Source organism: Vombatus ursinus, unplaced genomic scaffold, assembly GCF_900497805.2.
Source record: "Vombatus ursinus unplaced genomic scaffold, bare-nosed wombat genome assembly UNPS02014877.1, whole genome shotgun sequence".
Taxonomy (NCBI): Eukaryota; Metazoa; Chordata; class Mammalia; order Diprotodontia; family Vombatidae; genus Vombatus; species Vombatus ursinus.
This window is the reverse complement of record NW_020954655.1, coordinates 2,174,499-2,198,353: the sequence shown is the minus strand read 5'-3', so window position 1 is coordinate 2,198,353 and position 23,855 is coordinate 2,174,499. Positions and strand designations below refer to the sequence as shown.

Genomic DNA, 23,855 nt, shown 5'->3' with positions numbered 1-23,855 from the left:
AGGTTCCTGAACGTGCAATTACCAAAAATTAATTCAAAATCAAATGAGTAATGAATCTGAGGTGGTTCTGGCAGTCCTTGCCCTGTTGGATCATGCAACTTCACTGCAGCCTTGGTTCTGAGCACAAAGCATGAGCGCTTTGCACTGTGAGTGCTCTCAGGTCATGCAACACCCACAAAACTGTCAAAATGCCAACAAACACTGTCAAAAAGTAAAAAGAGGTCAAGAGTGGAAAAAGTTTAAGAAGTCCTGCTCTACACAATGTGACAGGTAACTTTATAAATATTATACAGTTGAATCCAGAGAGTCTTTCCTTGAAGAGGAAGCCAAAGGAATCCTGTCACTTGCTGAATTCAGACATTTAGTTAAAAAAGCAGAAATAAGATTCAGGTCCTCACACTTGTTTCGTAAGGTTATTATGTTGCATGACACATCCTATTGGAACATTTCTAAACAATGGGTGTCTCCACTAAAATTATCCTAAGACAATATCTTTTGTTGTTGTTCAGTTGTTTTAGTAATGTCTGATTCTTCATGACCCCCTTTGGCATTTTCTTGGCAAAGATGCTGTGGTGGTTTGCCATTTTCTTCTTTAGCTTATTTTACAGATGAGGAAACAGAGGCAAACAGGGTTAAGTGACTTACCCAGGGCCACATATCTAGTGTCTGAGGCCAGATTTGAACTTAGAAAGATGAGTCTTCCTGACCCAGGCCCAGCACTTTATCCACTGAACTACCTAGATACTTGATAAATCTCTTATGATTGTTGAATTAAGGCAGATGAAAGAAACAGTGGATGGTACTTCTGTTTAAAGAAAAGAAGTGCTAAACATGTTCATTACAATGCACAATGACAAAATATCCTATGAAATATTCTTCCTGTTGCCTTTGGATAAAAAATAAAACCAAATACATGAAATTTAACAAAAATATAATCTAAATATATTGTATATAACATATTAATATGTATATATAACATTAACTTAAAAAAACAAATTCAGATTTCTATCAGCTTGTAACTTAAAAGTTAGGGCAGGAAAATTTCTTTTTTTTTTCAAAATGTCCTCTATTCTTAAATGCCTTATTCCTCTCTTATTACAGATCCCTGCTGATCTTCCATCATTTGGAATTATCTGTATGTGTCAAAATCATTTCCTGACTTGTCAAATTTCATCTTATATCCAGTCTCTTATTTTCCCTATCATCTTTGGCATCTTAACTTCTCTCATAAAACAACCAAAATTTATTTTTATAAATCTTACAATTAGTTTCTGACTTTTCTCAAAACTTTCTTATCTTTAATTTTAGCTCTGTCCACCCCTACATCTATATATTACTTGAATTTGTGTGTCCAGACAATCTAATCATTTTGTGGCATTTAATGCTACCTTTGCATAAAACACAATATTTCGAGCTCAAGTGTATTGTATTAGTATTCAATTAATGTAAAAATAATTTATGAAGAAGACACTGAAATGTTTTCATGTCTATCACATTCTTTTTGCTGTTGTTGAAATGTTAATATAGCTGATGGGGAAAAATCCCAAAGGCTTAGAGATTTTGTTTTTAGTATTTTGTTACTACAAAATACAAAATAAATGAAATATCAAAAAAAAATTAGAAAAAATATACAGGATTATCTCAGGAATCTGAGATTTCAAACTAGAGAAAACCTTGGAGGTCATCTAGTTTAACCCTCTCATCTTGCCCAAATTCACGTTTGTAATAAGTGGCACAGATGGAATTCTGAACCCAGTTCATCTGTTTCTAAATCCAGTGCTCTTCCATTGAAGACACATTAATTAAATGCAATCTTTTTTTTTCTCTTAACTGACTCATATTAACGGTATTTGTAAACCACCAATTGATGACTTGAGGGGATAAATCAAGACCAGTGAAGATTGTTTCAAGCAAATCTCTCAGTGAAGATGAATAACCTGCTACTAAATATGTGAATCTATTATTCAATTCGACAGTTCAGCTAACCTCTACTATGCTTCCTCTAAATATTAATGATGTCGGTATAAGAATCCTTAATATTTAATATGTTACCGCTTACATGTTGCATTAGTAAAGATTCTGTAAGCTTTGCTGGTTAGGTCAGGGTGCAGTGCTAATGAAATCAAGGCCACAGATCTGATCCCTCTGAGGACACTCAGCACTGCAGAGGAGAAACTCATTTTCATGGTCATAGGTTAGACCCCCGGTCCCCAATCCCTTGTTTTATAAATGAATGTTGTGGGTCCTACTGGGAACTGAGTGAAAGAGTCTGCCTCCATCCCAGAGGCAGCTCAGAACATATGTCTTACTGACACCAGGGTAGTAGTATCATCTTTGTTTACAAAGGGAAGAACAAAAAATAAACAGCTCACCTGCTCATTTTCTTCTTCGTCACTACTTAACTTTAGGTCATCTTCTAGCATTCTGGAAGAAAGGGAGAAAAAAAAAGGTGTTTAGTTGACTTATAATATTTTAGCCTGAGAATGACATTTTTATTTCTATAGACATTTAATAATGAGGCCACTTATTTAATGTGCTGACTTTTATGTTTGTTTGTTTTCTTAAGTCCCTTTCCTCCTAAGCACTTTGCAGACAGCAGACTCCTACTTCATGACCATTAATTCCCACAATGAGAGAAAATGAACAAGAAAATTAACCTTGGCAGGAATACGACCAAATCGTTCTTTCCTCTGTTTCTGTAAACAAACCATATGTACCCTCTTTTGAGGGGTCCCTCAGACAGCACCTTCACCTTTATTTTATAGGGAAGTTGGTGTGCCTATAAAAGTAATATAACTTATTTTCAGGTAAATATGCCACAATTCATGCACCTGAATGTATACTGTCCTATGTAACAGAGTCCACATACACCTTCTGCTGGCTAGGAGTAGAATCCTTTTGCAATGGTTCTTTGAGCAAATTTGTTTTTCAGAGACAGTTTATAATCCACACAAGCCTTGTAATTCGACTCATTAACTTATGTTCACAATTTTTTTGGCCCAAAAGGTTACCCAATTCAATCTTCCACCTCAGCTTTATTTATTGGACTTAGATCTAAATAAATTTCTGTTTTTCTAAAAAATAAAATACAACCACAAAAGGTGGGAATGTATCACCATTGGGAATATTCAGATAAATTTACTTGAAGGCAATTCTTTAAACTCCAAAAATATTTTAAGCAATGGTAGCATCACTGGAGTAGTTTTCCTAAGGTGACTGCATTGAAGAGGATGATACTCATATGGATGTGAAGGTTCCAGTACGTATGGTGAAAAACATGAACTACTATGTTAACATTTTTTACCACCTTTTGGATACATAAATGGTTTGTTGCTATTATTAATCATAACATTTGCCCTACAACAGATGAAAGGTTGAATCCCAGAGAAAACACAAGGAATTATTCTGTCTTGGAGATGGCAATAACGTCTCCATGGGACAGGTTATTTACCCATTGTTTTGGCTCATCTCCCTCTCTCTGTTCTGGGGCCAATAAAGTTAAGTAAACTTTCCTAAAGTTATCACTTGAAATGAAAATCAAGAAAGTAGTTATGGCAATTTTATGGAGTTTATGTGTACACATGAAACATAGTGGATGAATTGAACATTATTTCCTTTTAACATACATACAAAGAAATAAACCTAATTTGTAAGCTACCACCAATGTTTTACCTGACCATTGGAATAAATTTATAGTTTTCTTAGCTAACTATTTTGAAGAGGACAATACTCTTATGGATGTGTTAATTTGGCTATTTAAAAAAAAATCAGGCATGTGATTTTTGTATTCTCCTAAAGTATTCTAATTAAGATCTAGCACCCAACTTTTTAGCCATAAGGCTAAAATCTAAACTTTTAGGGGATATTTCTGATCTTGTACATAGCTTGTTTTGTATACATATATTTGTTTGCTTGTCTCCCCTATTAGATGTGTAAACTCCTTAAGGGAAGAGACTGTCTTTAACCTCTTTTTTATATCTCCAGTACTTGGCACAGTGCCTGGCACACAGTAGGTGCTTAATATATGTTTATTGATTGATGAGTGCTATAACAAAATTATATTCTTGTAAGAACTGCCATATACTAGGACATGCTCTGAAATGCCATGGTTGTTCTCCCTGATGTCAACATCAAAAGGTTAAAATTATATCTAAAGAATGTGCTGAGTTTTTCTTAAGAGCTCGTTATGGTTCTACCATCTATGAATTTATAAAAAATATTTTGGAAGTGATTTTTGATCCATATCATTCCTTATTTTGAATAGGGAATCAGAAGGCCTGAATTCTAATTCTTTAGCTCTAACCTAGCTGTGTGACCTTCAGCAAATGAATAATAATAACGATAACAGGACAGCTAACCTTTATGTAGCACTTAAAGGTTTAAAGAGCAGTTTACAAGCATCCCCTCATTTTATCCCTTATAATAAACCCTAGGAGTTGTTGTTGTTCAGTTGTTTCAGTCATATCTGACTCTTTATGACTCCATTTGGGATTTTTTTGGCAGAGATATTGGAGTAGTTTGCCATCTCCTTCTGCAACTCATTTTACAGGTAAGAAAACTGAGGCAAATAGAACTAAGTGACTTGCCCAGAGTCACATAGCTAGTAAGTGCCTGAAGCCAGATTTGAACTCAGGAAGAAAAGTCTTCCTGACTCTAGATTTGGTGCTCACCCAATTTGCCATCTAGCTGCCCAACCCTGGGAGTTAGGTGCTATCATCATCCTCACTTTTTAATAGATGAGTAAACTGAGGGAAACAAGGGTCAAGTGACTTGCCAGCGTTGTACAGCTAGTAAGTGTTTGAGGCTGGATTTGAATTCAGGTCTTCCTGACTCCAGGCCCAGTGCTTTATTCACTAAGCCACCTAGCAGTCTTTTAAACGCTCTCATTTGAGTGTTCTCCAGTTGAAGGACCCAAATGACATTTTGGTAACAAAAACCGGAAAAGCAGACCAATGTTTTCCTCCTTTTTCTTCCTGCTGAGAAAACAGCAATTGCAATTTTCTTCATCTCAGGAAGGCACAGCATTGTAAGAATTCTGTGTCCTGAAGTATGGGTGGTCCCCTCAGTGGGTAAATGAGTGTATGGAAGACAGGTAATCATTTCAAACCACCTTCCTGTCACTGTGCCTAAATCACACAAGGGGGTGGCTAAGGAGTTTAATCTCCAGGTGATTAACAGTGCATGCTTTTCAGGCCCACTGAAACCTGGGGAAGAACACACATATTCACAAAGGGCGTGCAGCCCAGTCATACTGCTAGAATTAGACGTCCGTGTCTGTCAACAGGGCTAGGAAACACCTATGACAGGAAATGCCCAGGAATTGAGGGCAGTTGTGGGAGCAACTGAGAATGCAGTCAGTCCCTCCTTCACCAGGGTAGCAGGAAGTGGGGAGCAAGTATAATGGACTCAAAGCATGTCAAAGCCACAAGGTATCTTACAGAACAATCTAGTACAACTCTTTTACTATAGAGATAAGGGAATTAAAATCCAAAGAAGTGAAGATACTTGCCCAAAGTGGCACAGTCAATGACAGAGAGGTTGTTCCGTTCACTTGTGATTCAGTAGTGATTTCCATTAGCAGTATCTAGTCTCTAAATCATACTAGCATAGGAAGAGAAGCCTGAGCTATAGAAACTTTTGGGAGGTTAAGGGTGAAGCAGACCTGAAGTTCTAATTGGTACAGGAAACTCCTGATGAACAAATTCCTTCTGCTAATGCACATTAGCACCTGCTCTGGAATCAGAGTCTCAGAAAGATGATTGAGGCCCCATAGCCATTATATGTCATAGGCAAAACCTGAAACTGGGTGTTCCTGACTCTGAGGCTAGCTGTCTACCAAATATACAGTATTATGATGCTGCATCTCTATAGAAATGTAAAGGGGTTATATCACACACTAGGTTTGATTTTGTTTTTTAAATTAAGATGAGAGGGGGTGGGGAAGTCAATGTCAATAGGAATTCTTATGCCTGGAGCAAATCCTGTTGGTTCGTGTGAGCACTTGTAATCGTTGAGTCTATCATATGTCTTTCAGTGTCCAGTTCATGTTCCCAAAGGGACTGGAATAAAGGCAGACCTTGGGAGAGGGTAACCACAGCAATGGGGCCCTGGGACTGATGGCTTAGCCTAGGAAAGGATGGAAGAGGAAGGATTCGGGATGGTAAAACCTGAGTGTTGGCATATACTTGTTCTATGATTTTTAGGTCTCTGAGGAGAGATATGCTAATATGCCTGTTCTTCCACAGCTCCTCCAGAATGGGCTATTGCTATTTTTTTGGTCATTTGTGCCAATTTGTAGAGTGTAAAGTGAAACTCTAGGGTTGTTTTGATTTGCATTTCTCTCATTATTAGTGATTTGGATCATTTTTTCATGTGGTTGTGAATATTTTGTAGCTTCTTCATTTGAGAACTGTTTGTTTATATCCTTTGACCAAATATTTACCTATTGAGAAATAGCAATCAGTCTTTTATACATTTATTAATTGATTACATGTCTTAGACACCAAACCCTTATCAAGAAATTTGATGCAGAAATTTTTTTTCACTATTCCAGTGCTTCTAAACTTTGTGTCATGGCCCCACATAGAGTCATGAAAAATTTGGCAACAGTAAAAGGTTTCTGAATTCACAACAACCAAAAATTAATTAAAAATCAAATACATATTGAATCTAATGTGTTTCTGGCAGGGCTTGCCTGTGTTGCATCCTGCAACTTCACTGTAGCCTTGATTCTGAACAGAAATTATGAACACTTTGCACTACGCATACTCTCAGGCCATGCAATACCAATGATAAAGTTTAAGAAGCCCTGCCCTATTCAATCACTTCCCTTCTTATTCTAGGTGCATTAATTTTGTTTGCGCATAAGCTTTTCAGTTTCAAGTAATCAAAGTTACTTATTTTATCTTTTGCAATTGCCTTCATTTCTAATTTGGTTAAGGATACGTCTCTTACCCACAGCTATGAGAAATACATGATCTGTTTCTTTTCTAAAATAATATGATCTTTAAAATTAAGGTCATATTAGAATGTATTGTGGAATATAGTGTTGGATGTTTGTCTAAAACCCAATTTCGATCAGATTGCTTTCTCATTTCCCCAGCATTTTTAATCAACTAAAAAGTTGTTTCCTAGGTAATTTATGTTTTCTACTTAAATAATGAATTATTGAGTTCTGTTGTCTCTGATTTTCCTTTGTTAAGACTGTTCCATTGATCTCTCTGTTCTTTAAGCAATACCACATGGTTTTGATGACTGCTGCTTTATAATATATTTTGAGTTCTGGAAGTGCTACTCTACCTACTTCTTTTCATAATTTCCCTTGATATTCTAGATATTTTGTTTTTTCCAAATGCACTTTGTTATTATTTCATAAAGTTCTATAAAATATCCCCTTGGTAATTTGATTGGAATGGTATTAAAAGTATACATTAATTTTGGTAGTGTTGTCATTTTATTATATTGGCACAGATTACTTAGAAGCACTGAATGTTCCTTCAGTTATTTAAGTTGTTTTTTATTTCTTTAAGGAGCACTTTGTAATTGAATCTGGATGAGTTTTTTGCATGCTTTGGGAGGTTGATCCCCAGATATTTTATACATTTTGTAGTTATTTGGAATGGGATTTCCCTTTCTATAACTATTTCTTGTGTTTTGTTATTATTTTTATAAAAATGCTGTTGGTTTCTAGGGATTTATTTTGTAGCTTGCCACTTTGCTGAAACTTTGAATTGTTTCAGTATCTTTGTTGGTTCCCCAGGATTTTGCGAGTAAACCACTGTATCATCTGCAAATAGGGAAAGTTTGATCTCCTCTTTTCCTATCTTTATGCCTTTAATTCCTTTTATTGTTTTATTGATGTTGTTGGCATTTCCAGAACTATATCAAATGATATTGGATGGAGTGGATATCCTTGTGTTTCACTGCTGTGTTTATTGGAAAAGGTTATAGGGTATACCCATTGCATGTGATATTTGCTTTTGGTTTTAGATAGATGCTTGTTATGATTTGAAAAAAGGTCCCTCTATGCCTATATTTACACTATGTCAAAGACTTTTTCTGTGACTATTGAGACTATCATTAGTTTTGGATGTTTTGGCTTTACTATGATTAATTATGTTGATTATTTCCTAACATTGAATCATCTTGCATCCCTGGTATAAATCCCACTTGGTCATAATGAACGATTTCTTGGATAAGTAGCTGTAGTCTATTTGACAGGATTTTGTTTAAAATTGAGTAAATCTTCATTAATGATACTGGTCTATAGTTTTCTTTCAGTTTTAAACCCTTGTTTAGTTATTAGGACTATGTGTGTCTCATAAAAGGATTGTAGAGTACTTTCTTTCTCAATTTTCAAGAATAATTTGTGAAGCATGGGTGGTGACTATTCTTTAAAAGTCTGATAGAATTCTCCTGTGAATCTACCAGGACCAGGAGTTTCTTTCTTTGGTAGTTCCTTTACAGATATATCTATTTCTGAGATTAGGTTATTTAAGATCTCCATCTGGTCCTCTGATAATTTGGGCATTTTATATTTTTTGCAAATATTCCTCTATTTCTTTGGTGGTCTCAGTTTTATTGGCATATAACTGTGCATGATATGTTCTGATTATTCTTTTTATTTCTTCTGGTTTTGCTATGATTTCACTAGTTCATTTACTGTGTTTATTGATTTGATCTTCTGTTCTCTTCTTTTTTAATCTGATTAGCTATGAGTTATCAATTTTGTCTTTTCAAAGAACCAGCTTTTAGTTTTGTTTATCATTTATGGTTTCAGTGTTTTCAACTTACTTATTTTTTCTCTAATTTTTAATGTCCTCTTGTGTTTATTTTTGGTGTATTTTTTGGTTTTCTAATTTTAAAAAATACATATTCAGTTCTTTTTAAAGTTTTGTTAAAGTTTGTTTGTAAGGATATGATTTTTCCCAAGGACTACTTTAGCTGCAACCCAGGAATTTTGACATGTTGTTTCATCATTATAATTTTCTTTTACATAGATATTATTTCTATGATTTGTTCTTTGACTCATTCATTATTTAGTATTTCATTGTTAAGTCTTCATTCGTGTCTGTATCTTTTGTTTATGGTTCCTGAACGAATGACTTTTTATTGTGTTATGAGTTGTAAAGGATTAACTATTTCTATCTTTTTACATTTATTTGCAGTATCTCTGTGCTCTAGCATGTGGCCAATTTTTGTAAAAGTTCCATGTGGTGCTAAGAAATATGTATATTCTTTTGCTGTCCCATTTAGAAGACATCATAAATCTTTTAGCTCTGCTTTCTACATCAATTTGTTCAGTTCCATATTTTCTCTTTTGTTTATCTTTATGTTAGACCTTTCCAAAACTGAGAGAGGAATATTGAAATCTCTTGTCGTTATTGTGTTACTATCTATGAATTCTTGTAGCTGAGATGTTTCTTTTTTGGACTTGGGCATTTGAAGCATATATTATTACTGATATTGGTTTGTTGCCGATTATTTCTTTCAGCGTAATAGTTTCCTCATTTATCCTTTTTTATTTTTTGAATGCTTCTGATTTGTCAGCATGATTGCAACTTCCGCTTTTTTTTGGATTCACTGAGTAATGTCTTTGGTTTTTATTTTTATTTTACTTTATTTTATTTTTTTAGGCAATTGGGGTTAAGTGACTTGCCCAGGGTCACACAGCTAGTAAGTGTCAAGTGTTTGGTCTGAGACTGGATTTGAACTCAGGTTCTCCTGACTTCAGGGCTTGTGCTCTATCCACTGTGCCACCTAGCTGCCCTGCTTTTTAAATGTGTTTCATGTAAGCAACAGATTTTAGGGTTTTGTTTTCTTATCCAATCTGTCACTCTTTTTTTGTTTTATTTGATTGTTTAATATATTCACATTTAAAGTTATAAGTTAGGTTTATATTTTGGTCCATCTGTCTCTAATATTGAATTTTTTTCAAAATATGATTTTTCTCCCTCTTTTACTGCAGACACAGTATTATGATAATTAATTTGCTTTAATATTTTTTAAGGTGGTCTTATTCTCACCAGATCTCTTCCTGCCACACCTGATTTTTGTTACCGCTTTCCCTCTGGGATTTTGTTTATTAATTCCTTTTTTCTAGCCTACTTTTATCTGTTTATATAATTCCCTTCCATACCTTTTTCTTCTCAATCAAATAGATATTCCTTCCTTTCCTCCCTTTGAACTAGTCCTGTCCATTAGTTTTTTAAATTTCATTTTTTTTTGCATTGATTTCCAAAAAGGATTTCTCTCACTCTCTCCATTGTCCATCCTCTCTGTCTACTCTAGGTCCTTATTCTCTGATTAATGACCCCTATACATATCTGCTCTCTCTCCTTTCTCTGTATTGTTCATACAATCAAAGCTTCTAAGGTTTCCATTCTAGACTCTCCCTCAGGTGACTTTTGCCTCACATGGCTTGTCCCACAGATTCCCCTTTTGCACTATGCCTCACTCCCAGGCAAGGAGGAGAGATATTGGTTACTAAGGGAAGTATAATCTTTTATGGATCTTATCCTGGTGGAGGAATTGTACTCTAATGAGGCATGGCATCCTGGGGTAAACCCATATTTGTCCTCCACTAACTATTGCTTAAATGTTAGGTATTTCTACCTGGATACCTCATTGACCCCACAAATTCAACAAACTCATCATCATTTTGTTTAAACCAAGCTCATCATCATTTTCTTGAGGTATGTCCCTTCCCCTATATATATTAATGGCCCATATCCTTCCAATCACCTAAGCACAAAATCTGGAAGTAATCTTTTATTCTCTTTTCCACTAACTCTATAGCTAATCTATTGTTCAGTCATGTTGTTTCTGCCTCTGCAGGTTTCCTATCCAACTTACCCTTTCCATTTCCTTGCCAACACCCTAAATTCAGACTCTTATATCCCCTTGCATGAGAGTGGCCATTGTGGATTGTTATCGGACTATTGAATTATGGAACATCTCAGCTGAAAGTGTTCTCTCCCTTCTCAGATTTTCCTAGCACACTTTGGCTCTGTACTTTGCTCTGGCCACATCTTTCCTGTGATTATATTTGTCTGTGTACATATCAAAGTACTCTGTAGGCTATAAGTTCTTTCAGGGAAGGGACTATGTCAGTTTTTAATTTTTATATCCTCAGCATCTACAGGGCCTTCATATAATAGATATTTAATAAATGTTTGTCAAATTGAATATTATTTAGGTGGAAAAAAGAAGAATCCTGAGGTTCACAATTCTTTTATTTTTGACCAGACCGAGGATTTTACTGAGGCGGCTAGGTGGCTCAGGGAAATAGAGCTCTGGGCCTGCAGTCAGAAACACCTGAATTCAGCTTCAGGCATTTACTAGCTATGGGACCCTAGGCAAGTCATTTAACCTTTGTTTGCCTTAATTCACTGGAGAAGAAAATGGCAAATCATTCCAATATCTTTTCCAAGAAAACCCCATGGACAGTATTGGCTTGCTATGGTCCACCGGATCACAAAGAGTCGGATACCACTGAACAACTGAACAACAACAATGATTTCATTGGTATAGGTAAATGGTTCAAATCTGGCTTCAGTCACTTACTAGCTGTGTGACCCTGGACAAGTCACTTAACGACTCTTTGCTTCACTTTCCTCATCCATAAAATGGTGATGATAAGACTTACTTAATAGAGTTGTTGTGAGGATCAAATGAGATAAGATTTGTAAAATGCTTAGCACAGTGCCTGACACAGCGGATGCTATATAAATGCTAGTTTTTATTATTATTTTGAATAATAATAATAATAATAACAATAATAAATACCAACGAGAAATTTCTCCCAATGCAGATCAGCATTGCAACTTCTTTGCAACTTTATAGTATTAGAAAGTTACCTAGGTCCCTAAGAGGTTGGGTGACTTGCCCAGGGTTACACAGCTTACAAGTATCAGAGTTACATGTATCAAAGATGTTACTTAAACCCAGGTGATTCTGACTCTGAGGCTTGCTTTTTATTTGAAACACCATGCTCGCCATCCCAAATCCTACAATAATAATGACCAATATCTGCTGAATACCAGTGAGTATCCATTTGGCAAACAGAAGAGAGGCTCAGATTTCCAAGCACATTTATTATTAATTTGCTCTTAATTTAATTCTATTTGTTTTTAAGAAAAAAAGGTTTTAGGAATATGAGTAGGTAGGTAATTCCATCAGATAATTATTTCTGAGGGACAGGAAGAAGACGTTGAATTACTAGGGATAGGGACAAAGGGTGTCATGGCAGAAGAGAGACCTGGATTATAGTGCTGGCTCTGCCAGAACTAGCTATGCATCACAGAACAGGTTATTTTACCTATCTAGCCTCAATTTACTTCCCTGTAAAGTGAGAAAGTTGGACTATATGTTTTTAAGGTCTCTTCTAGCAGTTTCCCTTCCCTGTACTTTTTGCCACACCTCATTTCAACATGGTTTGTTTGAGGTTTCATGAAGTTTGTAAAAACAGGATTTGAAACAAGACTTTCTCATAGTCTTCAGGGCCCACCCCAGGTAAAACTGGGAAGCAAAGTATGTTCAGTGTTCCTCTACTGTCTTTTCTGTACTTTTTTCTGTTTGGACATATGTCCCTCCTCTCAGGTACCTGATACCAGCATCTTCACTCCCTTTTCCCCATTGGTCCTTAAAAGGCCCCATCAGCCTGCAACTGAGTTTGACCTTTAGTGTCTGAATTCCCATCCTGAGACTCCTCAATAAAGCTTCTTACCAACTCGGGAGAAGGACTATACTTCTGGTTTCATAATTACAGCAAGGTTAACTAGATGGCTGTTACTTTTGTTGTCAATGGTTTTAATCCTATTTTCTCACATAAGGACTAAAAAAAATAAGCACCTAAGAAAGTCATGCCCACTTCTTCCTGCACAGTGAAGGCCCCTTTAGGGAATCAATTGTTGACTCCAAATTTAGGAGTCCCTTAAGTGAACCTGACTGCCTGATGATGAAAGGACAGTAAAATATAACTTTGTGAATTAAGGCCAGAAAGAAGAGGTGCAGGGAAAGGTGTAATTTATGGCCTTAACACCTGATGAGCTGTTAAACAGCTGTCAGGAGAGCTCTCTGTGGTAATCCAGTTAGCTTTTAGTGCCTAATTATGACTTCACAGTGGAGTCTGAACTAGATAATTGAGAACTGCCACACTTAAAGGACTCAAACAGGGTATTTTTTAATGCAATTAAGTGATTGAGACCCTGTCCATGCTCCGCTTGGGAACCGTGTTAGACAACAGTTTCTTAAAATTATTGTCCCTAGCATGTTATAACATGCTTCCTGAACACAAGGTGGAGAAGGATAAAAAGCCTTAAAAGCCACATGCTGAAAGGCCTGGAGTCTTCATGCAGGGCTGAAAAGGCCTTCCAGGAACTCATCAGAGTCATAGCATCACAGAACTGGAGCGCCAGAAGGGCCTTTAGAGATCATCTTGTTCAATCTCCCTCTTTTGACAGAAGAAAAGATTTCCTTTGATTTTTTTTTCTTTCTTTTTAAACAATTCCAAGTAATTCAGAAATAAAGAGAGAGCCAAATATAAAAAGTTTTCTTTGAATTGCCAAGTAATACTTACCTCAGTGAGGTGGCTCAATGAATAGACTATGGGTCTTGGAGTTAGGTTCCTGAGTTCAAATTCAGCCTCAGACACTTACTAATTGGGTGACCTAGGCAAGTAATTTAACCCTGTTTGCTTTAGTTTCCTTATTTGTCAAATGAGCAGAAGAGGAAAATAACAAAGCACTCCAGTATCTTTGTCAAGAAAACCTCAAATGGGGTCACAAAGAGTCTGACATGACTGAAAAATGACCAAACAACTTACCTGGCTTTCCTTTCTATTGAAACTAAAAGTCTATAGAACCAGAGAAGACAGAACTGGAATGGATCTTAAAAGATATCTAGTACAACTGCCTTGTGGCACAGGGGAGGAAAATGAGGCTCAGAGAAGCTAAACAACTTGCCCATTGTCACACAGGTAGTAAGTAGTCCAATCAAGATTCAATCCAAACTTTCAGGTATCTGGGTGTAAGAGCCCCAGTATCAGAATATCAAATTGTGGGATTGAATCTGGACCTGACCACAGGGTACACTAATGCTCTTTCACTGTACCATAGCAGCCTCCAAATTTAGAAACTTCCTCACCACCATCACTAAAATTTTTTTATTACAGCTACCAACTGTAGTGGGGAAAGCTGTCTTTCAGAATCTCTCTCTCTGTCTCTGTCTCTCGCTCACACACACATTATCCATAACTCTCTAAATTACATTTTTAATATTTATCATCTCTTCAAGGACATTCACGTTCTGATATGTAGAACCCACAGTGGATCAAAATATCTTGTTTGAAAGCACCATATACCACTACCTTTACCAGAGAAAGAAGGACTTTATCATCAACACTTGTAGGTTCAACATTTAGCTACAGTATTTTCTCTGGATGTAGTTTTTTAATCAGGGAAAAGATGGAATTTATATCATACATGATATAAACATTTTATGAAACACAGAGAAATCTATAGCATCTTTAAAATGCAGAAATAGCTCACATTTAGAACTAGGGGGAACCTCAGATGTCATCTAGTTCATCACCTTAACCTTTCTCCCAGTCATGTGATGATAAATGTTTAACAGCCAGCTCTTGAGAGGATAAGAGGGAAGGTAAGCTTGACTCAATTTCAAATTTAATCTGCATTATCAACATTTTCCCCCATTGCTTTCTTCACTCTAGACAATTAACAAAACAATAAATTTAGCCCAGATTTCTAATGTTTCCCAACTTTGGAGGTTAAATGCTCACATTGAAAATTTAACAATGGACTCAATCCAGTTACAAGGTAGCTCCAGGACACCTCCACCTCAACCTCATTTTAGAGGAGAGGAAACTGAGGCCCAGAGAGATCTCATAGTATTGTTCTTAAAAAATCTGTGTTCTGCAAGTAGCAGAAATAATCTTCCACAGCTTTAGTTATATCTAAAATTGAGCTTCAGGTAACATGAAGCATTTATTTCCCGTGTTCTGACTATTGCCAGCAAGTATTCTAGGCCTGCATGTTCTGGGAACATTCACATGATATGTAGCTATACAGTCATATTGGCTAGGCCCATGTCTTGGTGTACTGGTCCAATTTGTTATTCTCATTACCTCAGCTACCTACCAATAACAGGTGGCCAACTGCTTCTATTGCTTATCTATATCTCAAATAGGTATTCCAAACAGTCACATCATCTAATTAAAAATGTAATGTTAGGCATTTCACAGAACAGTGATTTTTAATTAATAGGATTGTGCCAGAATTTTTTCCTATTTGGAAGCCTTAAATATAAATCTTTTGTCTTTTAAAGTTCACTCTGTTTTGCAACATTTTTTAATGTAGTTTATCTGACCATCATCTGAATATAAATGGGGGATGGTGAGGTGGGGCAGGGGTGGAGCATAGCCCTGTACGGGAATTTTTTCTATAACATTCTGGACAGGTAGTTAAACAACTAGATAGCAGCCCATTATATTTTTGGACAGATGATTGTTTAAAGTTGTTACTTATACTATTCTAAAATCTGCTTTCCTGTAACTTTCTCTCACTGAATCTACTTCTGTCTTTCAGAGAGGGCAAGTCATGATGTAAGTCTAATTCTGCTGGACATATATGTCCACTTGGATGTCTCACTAGCACCTCTGACTCAACATGTTCTAAGTGAAGTGCTTTATTATTTCCTCCTAAACTTCCTTTAAGCATCTCTATTTTTAAGAAGACTACCATCCTTCCCAATCATTCAAGTTCATAATCTCAGAATCATTCTGGATTCTTGCCTTTTCCTCATTCCCCCTTCTTCAATCCATTGCCAAGTTTTGTCTATTCTGTCTCTGGAATCTATCCCTTTCTCTTCACTCATACATCCATCACTCTTGTTCAGGCCTTCATAACATCTTCTTTGGATCATTTGAATAGCCTCCTAGTTGGTATCCCTGTCATCTCCAAGATATCCTTCACACAGTCAAAATAATCTTCCCAAGACACAGATATGACAATGTCATTCTCTCCATTCAAAAATCTTCTATCATGATACAAATGACAATTACAACAAAGTAAAATGTAAACCTTTTGGATGACTTCTCATTTTTATCCTTGTATATTGGTACTTAATAAGTATTTGCCAAACTGAATTCCAAACATTTGAATATTTGAAATATTTGAAGGCAGTGACTACTACCTCAATATTTTTTTCTTTTACATTCCTAACACCTATAGTTTCTTCACTTGTGTAATGTGATCTCAAAATCCTTCAGCCTGGATTTTGCTACCTACCTAGGAAAATGCCATCTTGTTAATGTTCCTCTGGGAATATGTTCTCCAGAACTGAGCACAATACTTTTGATGTAGCCTGACAAGGACAGACTACAAGGGGATTTTTGCCTTCTCCATTCAAGACATAAAACTTCTATTGACTTGGTCTAAGATTATATTAGCTTTCCTTGGATAGCTACATTACGCTATTGACTCACAATAAACTTTCAATCAACTAAACTCTTAATTCATTAAAAAAATTTTATTACCATTAACATAGTTATCTTACATCCTGTGCTTGGATTGATCATTTTTAAAAAATATAGCACTTTGTTTGGATGTCTATTGTGCACTTATCAAGTATTATGTTTTCTGTGTATGTCTCATCTCTCTATTAGTCTATAAGTTATAATGACAGCAGGAGACAGTATCTTCCCAAATTTTATAACTTCCCTAGTTCCAAACAGTGCTCTCTGCACAGTACCTATTTAATAAATGCCTGTCAAATTTGAACCTCAGTGGAAGATTTTCCATTTATTTCTACTAATTTTCATCACTAGTTTTGGCCACATATTTTTGAGTTTTGACTCTGTCACCAAATTTTCAATTATTCTTCCTAGTTTTGTGTCATTTACAGATCTGATAAGTATAATTTCTACAGCTACATTCAAGTAATTTTAAGTAGTACATAGTGGATAGCAGGCCCTAAGGCATATCACTAAAAATTGTATTCCAGGTTGGCACTGATCCATTAATTAACACTCTTTGGATATGGTTATTCAACCTGCCATAAATCTACCTAATTTTAGTATTATTATTTAGCCTATATCTTTTTTATTTTGCTCACAAGTATATTATGAGAGTCTTTGTCAATACCCTGATAGAATCAAGATGTATTATATCCATGGAATTAATTTGCTTTACCATGTACTAGTAATACTTATCAAAAAAATATATCAAGTTAGTTTGCAATAATTTATCTTGGTGAATCTGTGCCTGATCCTAGCAATCAAATATCTCTGAATGCTTCAAAATAAAGGACAGGTAAAGGTGGGTGAGGGAAAAGGCTATAGTTTGAGATGCTACCTAGGGAGTAGCCACCTGGGTGGGACACTGCAACTGGGAATGTTGGGACCTAGATAACATAAGGATATTAGGCACCTAATACCTAGGGGAGGATGCCTGAAATCAGGGAAGAGTGTTACAAATGAGAAATACCAAACTTTGTCTACTTAACAATTGTTTTCTAATGATTGTCTCTGATTCTTTTGAAAAATGCTCTTCATCCTTACAATCTAGGCCACTTGAAGGTAAAAGAAACAACAATAACAACAACAGGGTTATGATTTTCAGTGCTGGAAGGGAAAAAAGAGGAACTGAGAAAAAAACAGAGAGAAAACTGAGAAGAAACAGATTGACAGACAGCAGCAAAAGAAGTCCAGGCAATGCTGGACTTATTGAATCCAAGGCATCCTCCTCATTCACCCTGATTTAGTTCTAGCCAAAGCCAAGCTGGCAAAGAGGTTCAAGATGCCCTCTCCTAGCTCAACAACTGCCTTTTAAAACGTGGCATTGGAGTTGTGATAACACCTTGTTGAATAGTCTCAGACTATCAGTCAGACTGTATTCAAATATGAGAAAAAATATTTTAAAACCAAATGTAAATAATTTGGAGGTGGATAAAATTAAGATTATATAGTATCACATTAAGAAGGGCAGTCTGAGGAAGCGAAGCATGGGTTTCAAGGTTGAAGGTAGCCACGAACCAGATTTTTGAGACATTTACTGGAATTTTATACATCAACACATTTTTCAATTGCAACAGCTACCAGTGAAAGGAGCTATGATTCTGGAGTCAGAGGACCTGATTCAAATTCCATCTCTGATATTTATTACCTGTGTGACCATGAACAAATCAGCTAACCTACCTGGGCCTCAGCATCCTCTTTTCTAAGTTAGGTAGCATAGTGGATGGAGCACTGGATCTAGAGTCAGGAAGTTGTTGTCTGTTCACTCATTTCAGTTGTGTCCGGCCCTTCCTGACTTCATCTGGGGTTTGCCTGGCAAAGATACTGGAGTAGTTTGCCATTTCCTTCTTTACAGATGAGAAACTGAGGCAAACAGGGTTAAGTAACTTGCTCAGGGTCACACAACTACAAGTGGGTAAAGCCAGATTTGAACTCACAAAGATGAGTCTTCCTGATTCTAAATCCAGTGCTCTATCCACTGTGTCATATAGCTGTCCAGGAGTCAGGAAGACCTGAATTCAAATCTGGCCTCAGATACGTACTAGCTGGAGAAGTCACTTAACCCTGTTTACCTCAGTTTCTTTATCTGTCAAATGAGCTGAAGAAGGATATGGCAAACCACTTCCATTATCTTTGCCAAGAAAACCCCAAATGGGGTCAGAAAGAGTGATATATGATTGAAAAATGACTGAATAACAAGATGAGGAGATTAAATTAGAGGCCTCTGAGTTTCCTTCTGATCCTAGAGCCTCTGATCTTTTTATTTCTGACCCCTCTCCTCCCCTCCCCCAATTCATTAAATCCATTGCTCATGCTTATTCCACTTATATGACATTGGTTCCCTGCTGAAAAAAAAACTTTCCATGACCCTGTTTCCTAGAAAATAGTTCTGAACTCCTATAATTTTTAAAGTTCTTCATAGTTGTATAATCTTGGGTACGCTATTTTACTTCTTTGGCCTCAGTTTTCCCACTTGCAAAATGAAAGTGGGCTAGACTCAATGATTTCTTAGGCCTGTTATCATCCCAATGGTCTCTGGTTCTTTGGGTTCTAGTGTCTATATCAGGTATGACCAAACTAGAAAAAAATGCAGGAAAAATAAAAATAAACTAACCATAGAAAGCAACTATTGAAAAGAGGATTTGTGCAGTATTTTAATGTATGTTATATTTTTTATAGGATTTAGAGCTTGAAGACATCTTAGAAATAATAATTATAAAAACTAGTATTTATATAGTACTTTAAGGTTGACAAAGCACTTTATAATGTTATCTCATATGATTCTCGAAACAACCCCATGAAGTAGGTTCTATGATTACTCCCATTTTGTTGTCTATTTTGTAGATGAGAGAGATTAAGTGACTTGTCCAGGGCCACATAGTTTATTTGTATCTGAAGCAGGATTTGAATGCAGGTCTTCCCAACTCCAAGTCAAGTAATCAATCTGCTATGCCACTTAACTACATCATCTAGCCCAACCATCTTATTTTAAAGATGAGGGCCCAGGGGACCCAGAGACTTGTCCAAGGTCATACAGATAGTAGAAGAGCCTAGGTTTGAACTTGTTTCTCTGACTAAATCTAATGCTCTTTCCGATATACCAGCTGCCTGTTATGCTATCTAGACTATAAGTGCCCTGAGAGCAGGCACCATGTCACATGCACATTTTGGTGCAAGACTTAGTATTAAATAGCATTTCCAGCTTATAAAATCTCTAACTCTAAAATCTAGTATTCTTCTCGAATACTGTTATTCCTCTAACCTCCTTTATTAGGAAAAGAAAATGAGATAATCAGGGCCATTCTGGTCACTCTTGAGGAATAACTTTGCAAGCTTTATGTCTGTAAGGATTTTGAACATAGACAGCCAACAGAACACACTCATGCTTTTCATTCCTCAGGGGGTCCTGGCTGCTCTCAACATGTGGTCCTCCTGACTTTCTGGCTAATGTTTCTCTCTGACAAGTCCCAAAGGGACCATGGTGAACAGCTACCTCTGCTTCCTGAGAGTACTTGGAGGCAGGCCTGGCTTAAACCAATAGGCATAAAGGAAAATTTGGCTTGGATTTTTCAAAGGAACTCTGTATTAGAGGCATATGGTCTCAGGCAGCCTAAGACTTTGCATTCAAATTGAAAACCAGAAAATGAGCTGTGTATTCCATCAACCCTGTGAAGTCCTGATGCAATCCTGATAAAATGAGTTTATGTCGAAGTTAACATCTGAACAGTCAGTATATTTCTTGGCTCCTCTTCCACCATCATCATGACCTGAATTCTCACCTAGTACTTGAAGACAAGACTCATTGCAAAAGACCCTGATATTGGGAAAGACTGAAGGCAAAAAGAGATAGCAGATAGCAGAGGATGAGGTAGATAGATGGTGTCATGGAAGGAATGAACATGAACTTGGATAGACTTTGAAAGATAGTGGATGATAGAAGGGCCTGGCGTTCTGTGGTCCATAGGGTCAGAAAGAGGTGGACACAACTGAACAACTACTCCTTTCACTCTGACTCTCTCCCTTTTCCCACAATAGTTCAAAGAGGGATTCTACCAACCTGAGCTACATTGGTGATAAGGAATGATAACACTGTCAATATTAGTATTTCTTCCTTCTCCTTTCTTCTCTTTCTTTACTTCCACCTTGAGAGGAAGCACGGACAAATCTTTGCCTTAAGAATCAGAGGACCTATGTTTTCTATTTACTACTAATACAACCTTGGGCAAGGTTCTTCATTTATCTGGGACTCAATTTCCTTATCTGATTCACATACTACAAAAGTCATCCCACCCCTCTCTAGTAACCTTCCTTATTTAGCAGACAAATGGAAACTGGGTTGTTATAGTTATTCCAGAGGTGGATGGGGATAGAAGAAATGAATTGATAGAAACAGAAAAAGATAATCACAATATTTTAGAGCTGAATGCCATCAGTAACCATCTTGTCCAACCCATACCTAAAAAGGAATCCCTACCATAATATACTCTTCAAGTGGTCATCTAGCCACTGCTCAAAGACCTCCAACAAAAGCAAACTTGACACCAGCTATGAGAACCCATTCCATTTTTACATAGCTTTGATGATTTGGAAATTTTTCTTGTTCAAGTCTAACTTTGTCTTTGCCATTTCCACTGATTGTTCTTACTTCTGCCTTCTGAAATTCAATTCATGATAAAAAGAAATATCTTACATGTGTATAGTTCTCTATAAAGCATCACACGTGCATTATCTTATTTGAGCCTTACCACAATCTTGTGAGGAAGTATTATTATTTTCATTCTGCAGAAAGGGTAACTGAATCTCAAACAAGTTAAGAAACTTGCCCATAGCCAGGGTTGGAAAGTATTAGAGCCAAGACTTCATCGAGTCCAAATTTCTAATTTGAAAGATGAAGAAACTGAGGCCCAGGGATGTTAAATGACTCACCCAAGGTCACACTTTCCCAAACATTAGAGATAGGATTTGAATCCAGGTCCTTTGATTCTAGACCCAGTGTTCTTCTCTCGATATTACACTGCCTACTTCATGGTAAACTTCCTTTACAAATTTCAGATAGTATGTCACTAGCAGTTTTTTGTGTCCAGTTTCTTGTCCTTTAAAACTTCTTAATCCTGATGGGTCTTCCCCAAACTTGGAATAAGGGGCTAATCACTTCTCATGCCAAGACTTTCTCCATCTTGGAAACGCCAATCTCATTGGAGGATGTCACGAGCTCCTCACCACCCAATTTCAGCTGTGTTTGGGAACTGATAAGTACATCCTCCTCCTGTCCTAAATCAGGCAAATGAATCTAGGCATTACCTAGCATATTTCTTACCCGGTGAGAAGTGACTCACAACCACATGGCCTGAAGCATTTAGATATGTTAAATGACTATAATCACAATTTCCCCCGCCCCTTCCTAATAGGAGCCAGAAATATAGTCAGTAGATGACAGATAAGAGATTAGCAAACAGATCAAAAGAGCCATTTGCCAGGACTTCAATGCAGTTTTTTTAGCAAGTTGTCTAGGCATTGTTCAGTGCATTACCAGAAGTAAATGTCCTCTCAAAAACTGTTTCCATGTACTACTTAAATGCTCCGCGGAAAGAACAGTTTGTTCTTGAACTCAGCTATGAAGATATACTTACAAAAGCACAAAGTCACAAAATACTATGCAAGCTAATTGGAACAATAAGTTGAGTAGGTCAGAAAAACGAGGCTGTGAAGTATTAATGTACTCAGTGCCCTACTAGAATGCACAGTATTTATCATCTAGAGAATTAACTACAGAAGAGATGCTTGAAACACATTATCGTATAGTGATAGAAATAGCAATTTAAGTCAATAGCAAGCTTTGTAAAAGCAAAGGTGCTCCTCCCCTCACTAGATTTAAACATTAAAACTATTTCAATGTTATGGTAAAAAAAAAATTTCAACTGGCTAAATTCATTGGACTCCTCTTTGAAAGAAAAGACCATCTCTCAAAGTAATAGAAGAACATTTCTCCATATGATTAGCACTTGAAAAGGTTGAATTTCTAACCCTTGTGGTGAATTAGGGAAATGAAGTGCGCTATGAATTATAACAGGGTGGCCAGGAGGAAAGTGGTCTGCTACTGGTTTTCATGTAACAATGTGTCTCTAAAGGGCTACTATACTATGGAGTCATTCCTCTGTTTCACACTGGCCAAAGATGGCCTGGAAGGTGATTTTTAGTGGCTCGAAATCGAGGGTGATGGAGAGGGATGTGATCTGATACTTGTTTGAAGAAGAAAAGCCTAGGTCCTCCAATGCTAGGAAACTGAGGCTTGGGAAAGCAGTTCTTGATGTTTACCTGACTAGTTGTATCAGAGTGACTAAGGATAAATTTCCAAATCCATATAGCCAAAGCTAGAACTGGGATGGGGTAAAGGAGGCTTTGTCCCAGGTTGGGGGCTTTCAGAGGGATATTAAAAACACTTCTCTGCTACTGAAAAAAGGAAATACTAGAGCATGATGACAGGATAAGAGAAAGTATAGGGGGAGTGGCCCAGTTATGGCCTCTGCCTTGTCCTGGAGGAGGGAAACTAGGCCCCAAATGAACATGGCCGAATGTTCAGCGGCAAGAATCTCCGGAAGTACGCAAAGCATTAGGGCAGGTCAAAGTGGTGGAGGTTAGAACTGTTTGTCAACTATATACCACTCCACTCATGCAGACATTGGGGGTAGTCTTAGCCCACTTATCTCCCTGGAGGGTGATGCTGGGCTATCTACTCTGGGGTGGGCGATCTTGGGGCTAGAGGGCACTTGGGAAAGAATGAGGGACTACCCACCCTATTCAACTGTTTATCCTTATTGGTGAAATTGTGGAGGGCCATGTGGCCCAATAAGCTTTGGCTAAAAAACAATTGGATTGGGAATCAGATATCTTGTTTCTGGTTCCTGCTCTGACACTAGCTCTGGGCTTCTGTTTACCCTTCTGAAAAATGAGGGGGGTGAACAGTTTCTAAGGTCTATTCTAAGTTTCCCTCCTCTGCTTCTGACGCTTCAAATTTCACCCCCGTGCCTCAGCTGCCTTCTCATTCTGAATGTTCCCCCACCCCCTACAGCTTTCTCACCTTGGAACATCCCTCCCCCTTTGGAGCCCTTTTTCCCCATTATCAAGAGAAGGCTCCCTCCTAAGGCTTCCATCTTGAGGAAGGGCCAGCCCACGCCAGCCATCCTGCATCACTCTCCTGGCTCTGCTTCTGACTCTCTGGTCTTCACCATCATGTTCCCCTCAAGTGTGCCTTTTCCATCCTTCTTCCCACCAACTACTTTTCACTTCCCTTTTACATATTGTCTCTCCTTGTTAGAATGTA

At 37.1% G+C, this 23,855-nt stretch overlaps 1 protein-coding gene across 1 annotated transcript in view; it reads right to left on the bottom strand.

Moving 5' to 3' along the window:
• Positions 1-23,855, bottom strand: part of AFF3 (AF4/FMR2 family member 3) — a 666,987-nt gene that overhangs the window by 140,726 nt on the left and 502,406 nt on the right. Inside the window, exon 8 of the mRNA XM_027842571.1 lies at positions 2,373-2,424. Within this exon, the coding sequence (XP_027698372.1) occupies positions 2,373-2,424 (52 nt within the window). The remainder of the gene's footprint in view (positions 1-2,372; positions 2,425-23,855) is intronic.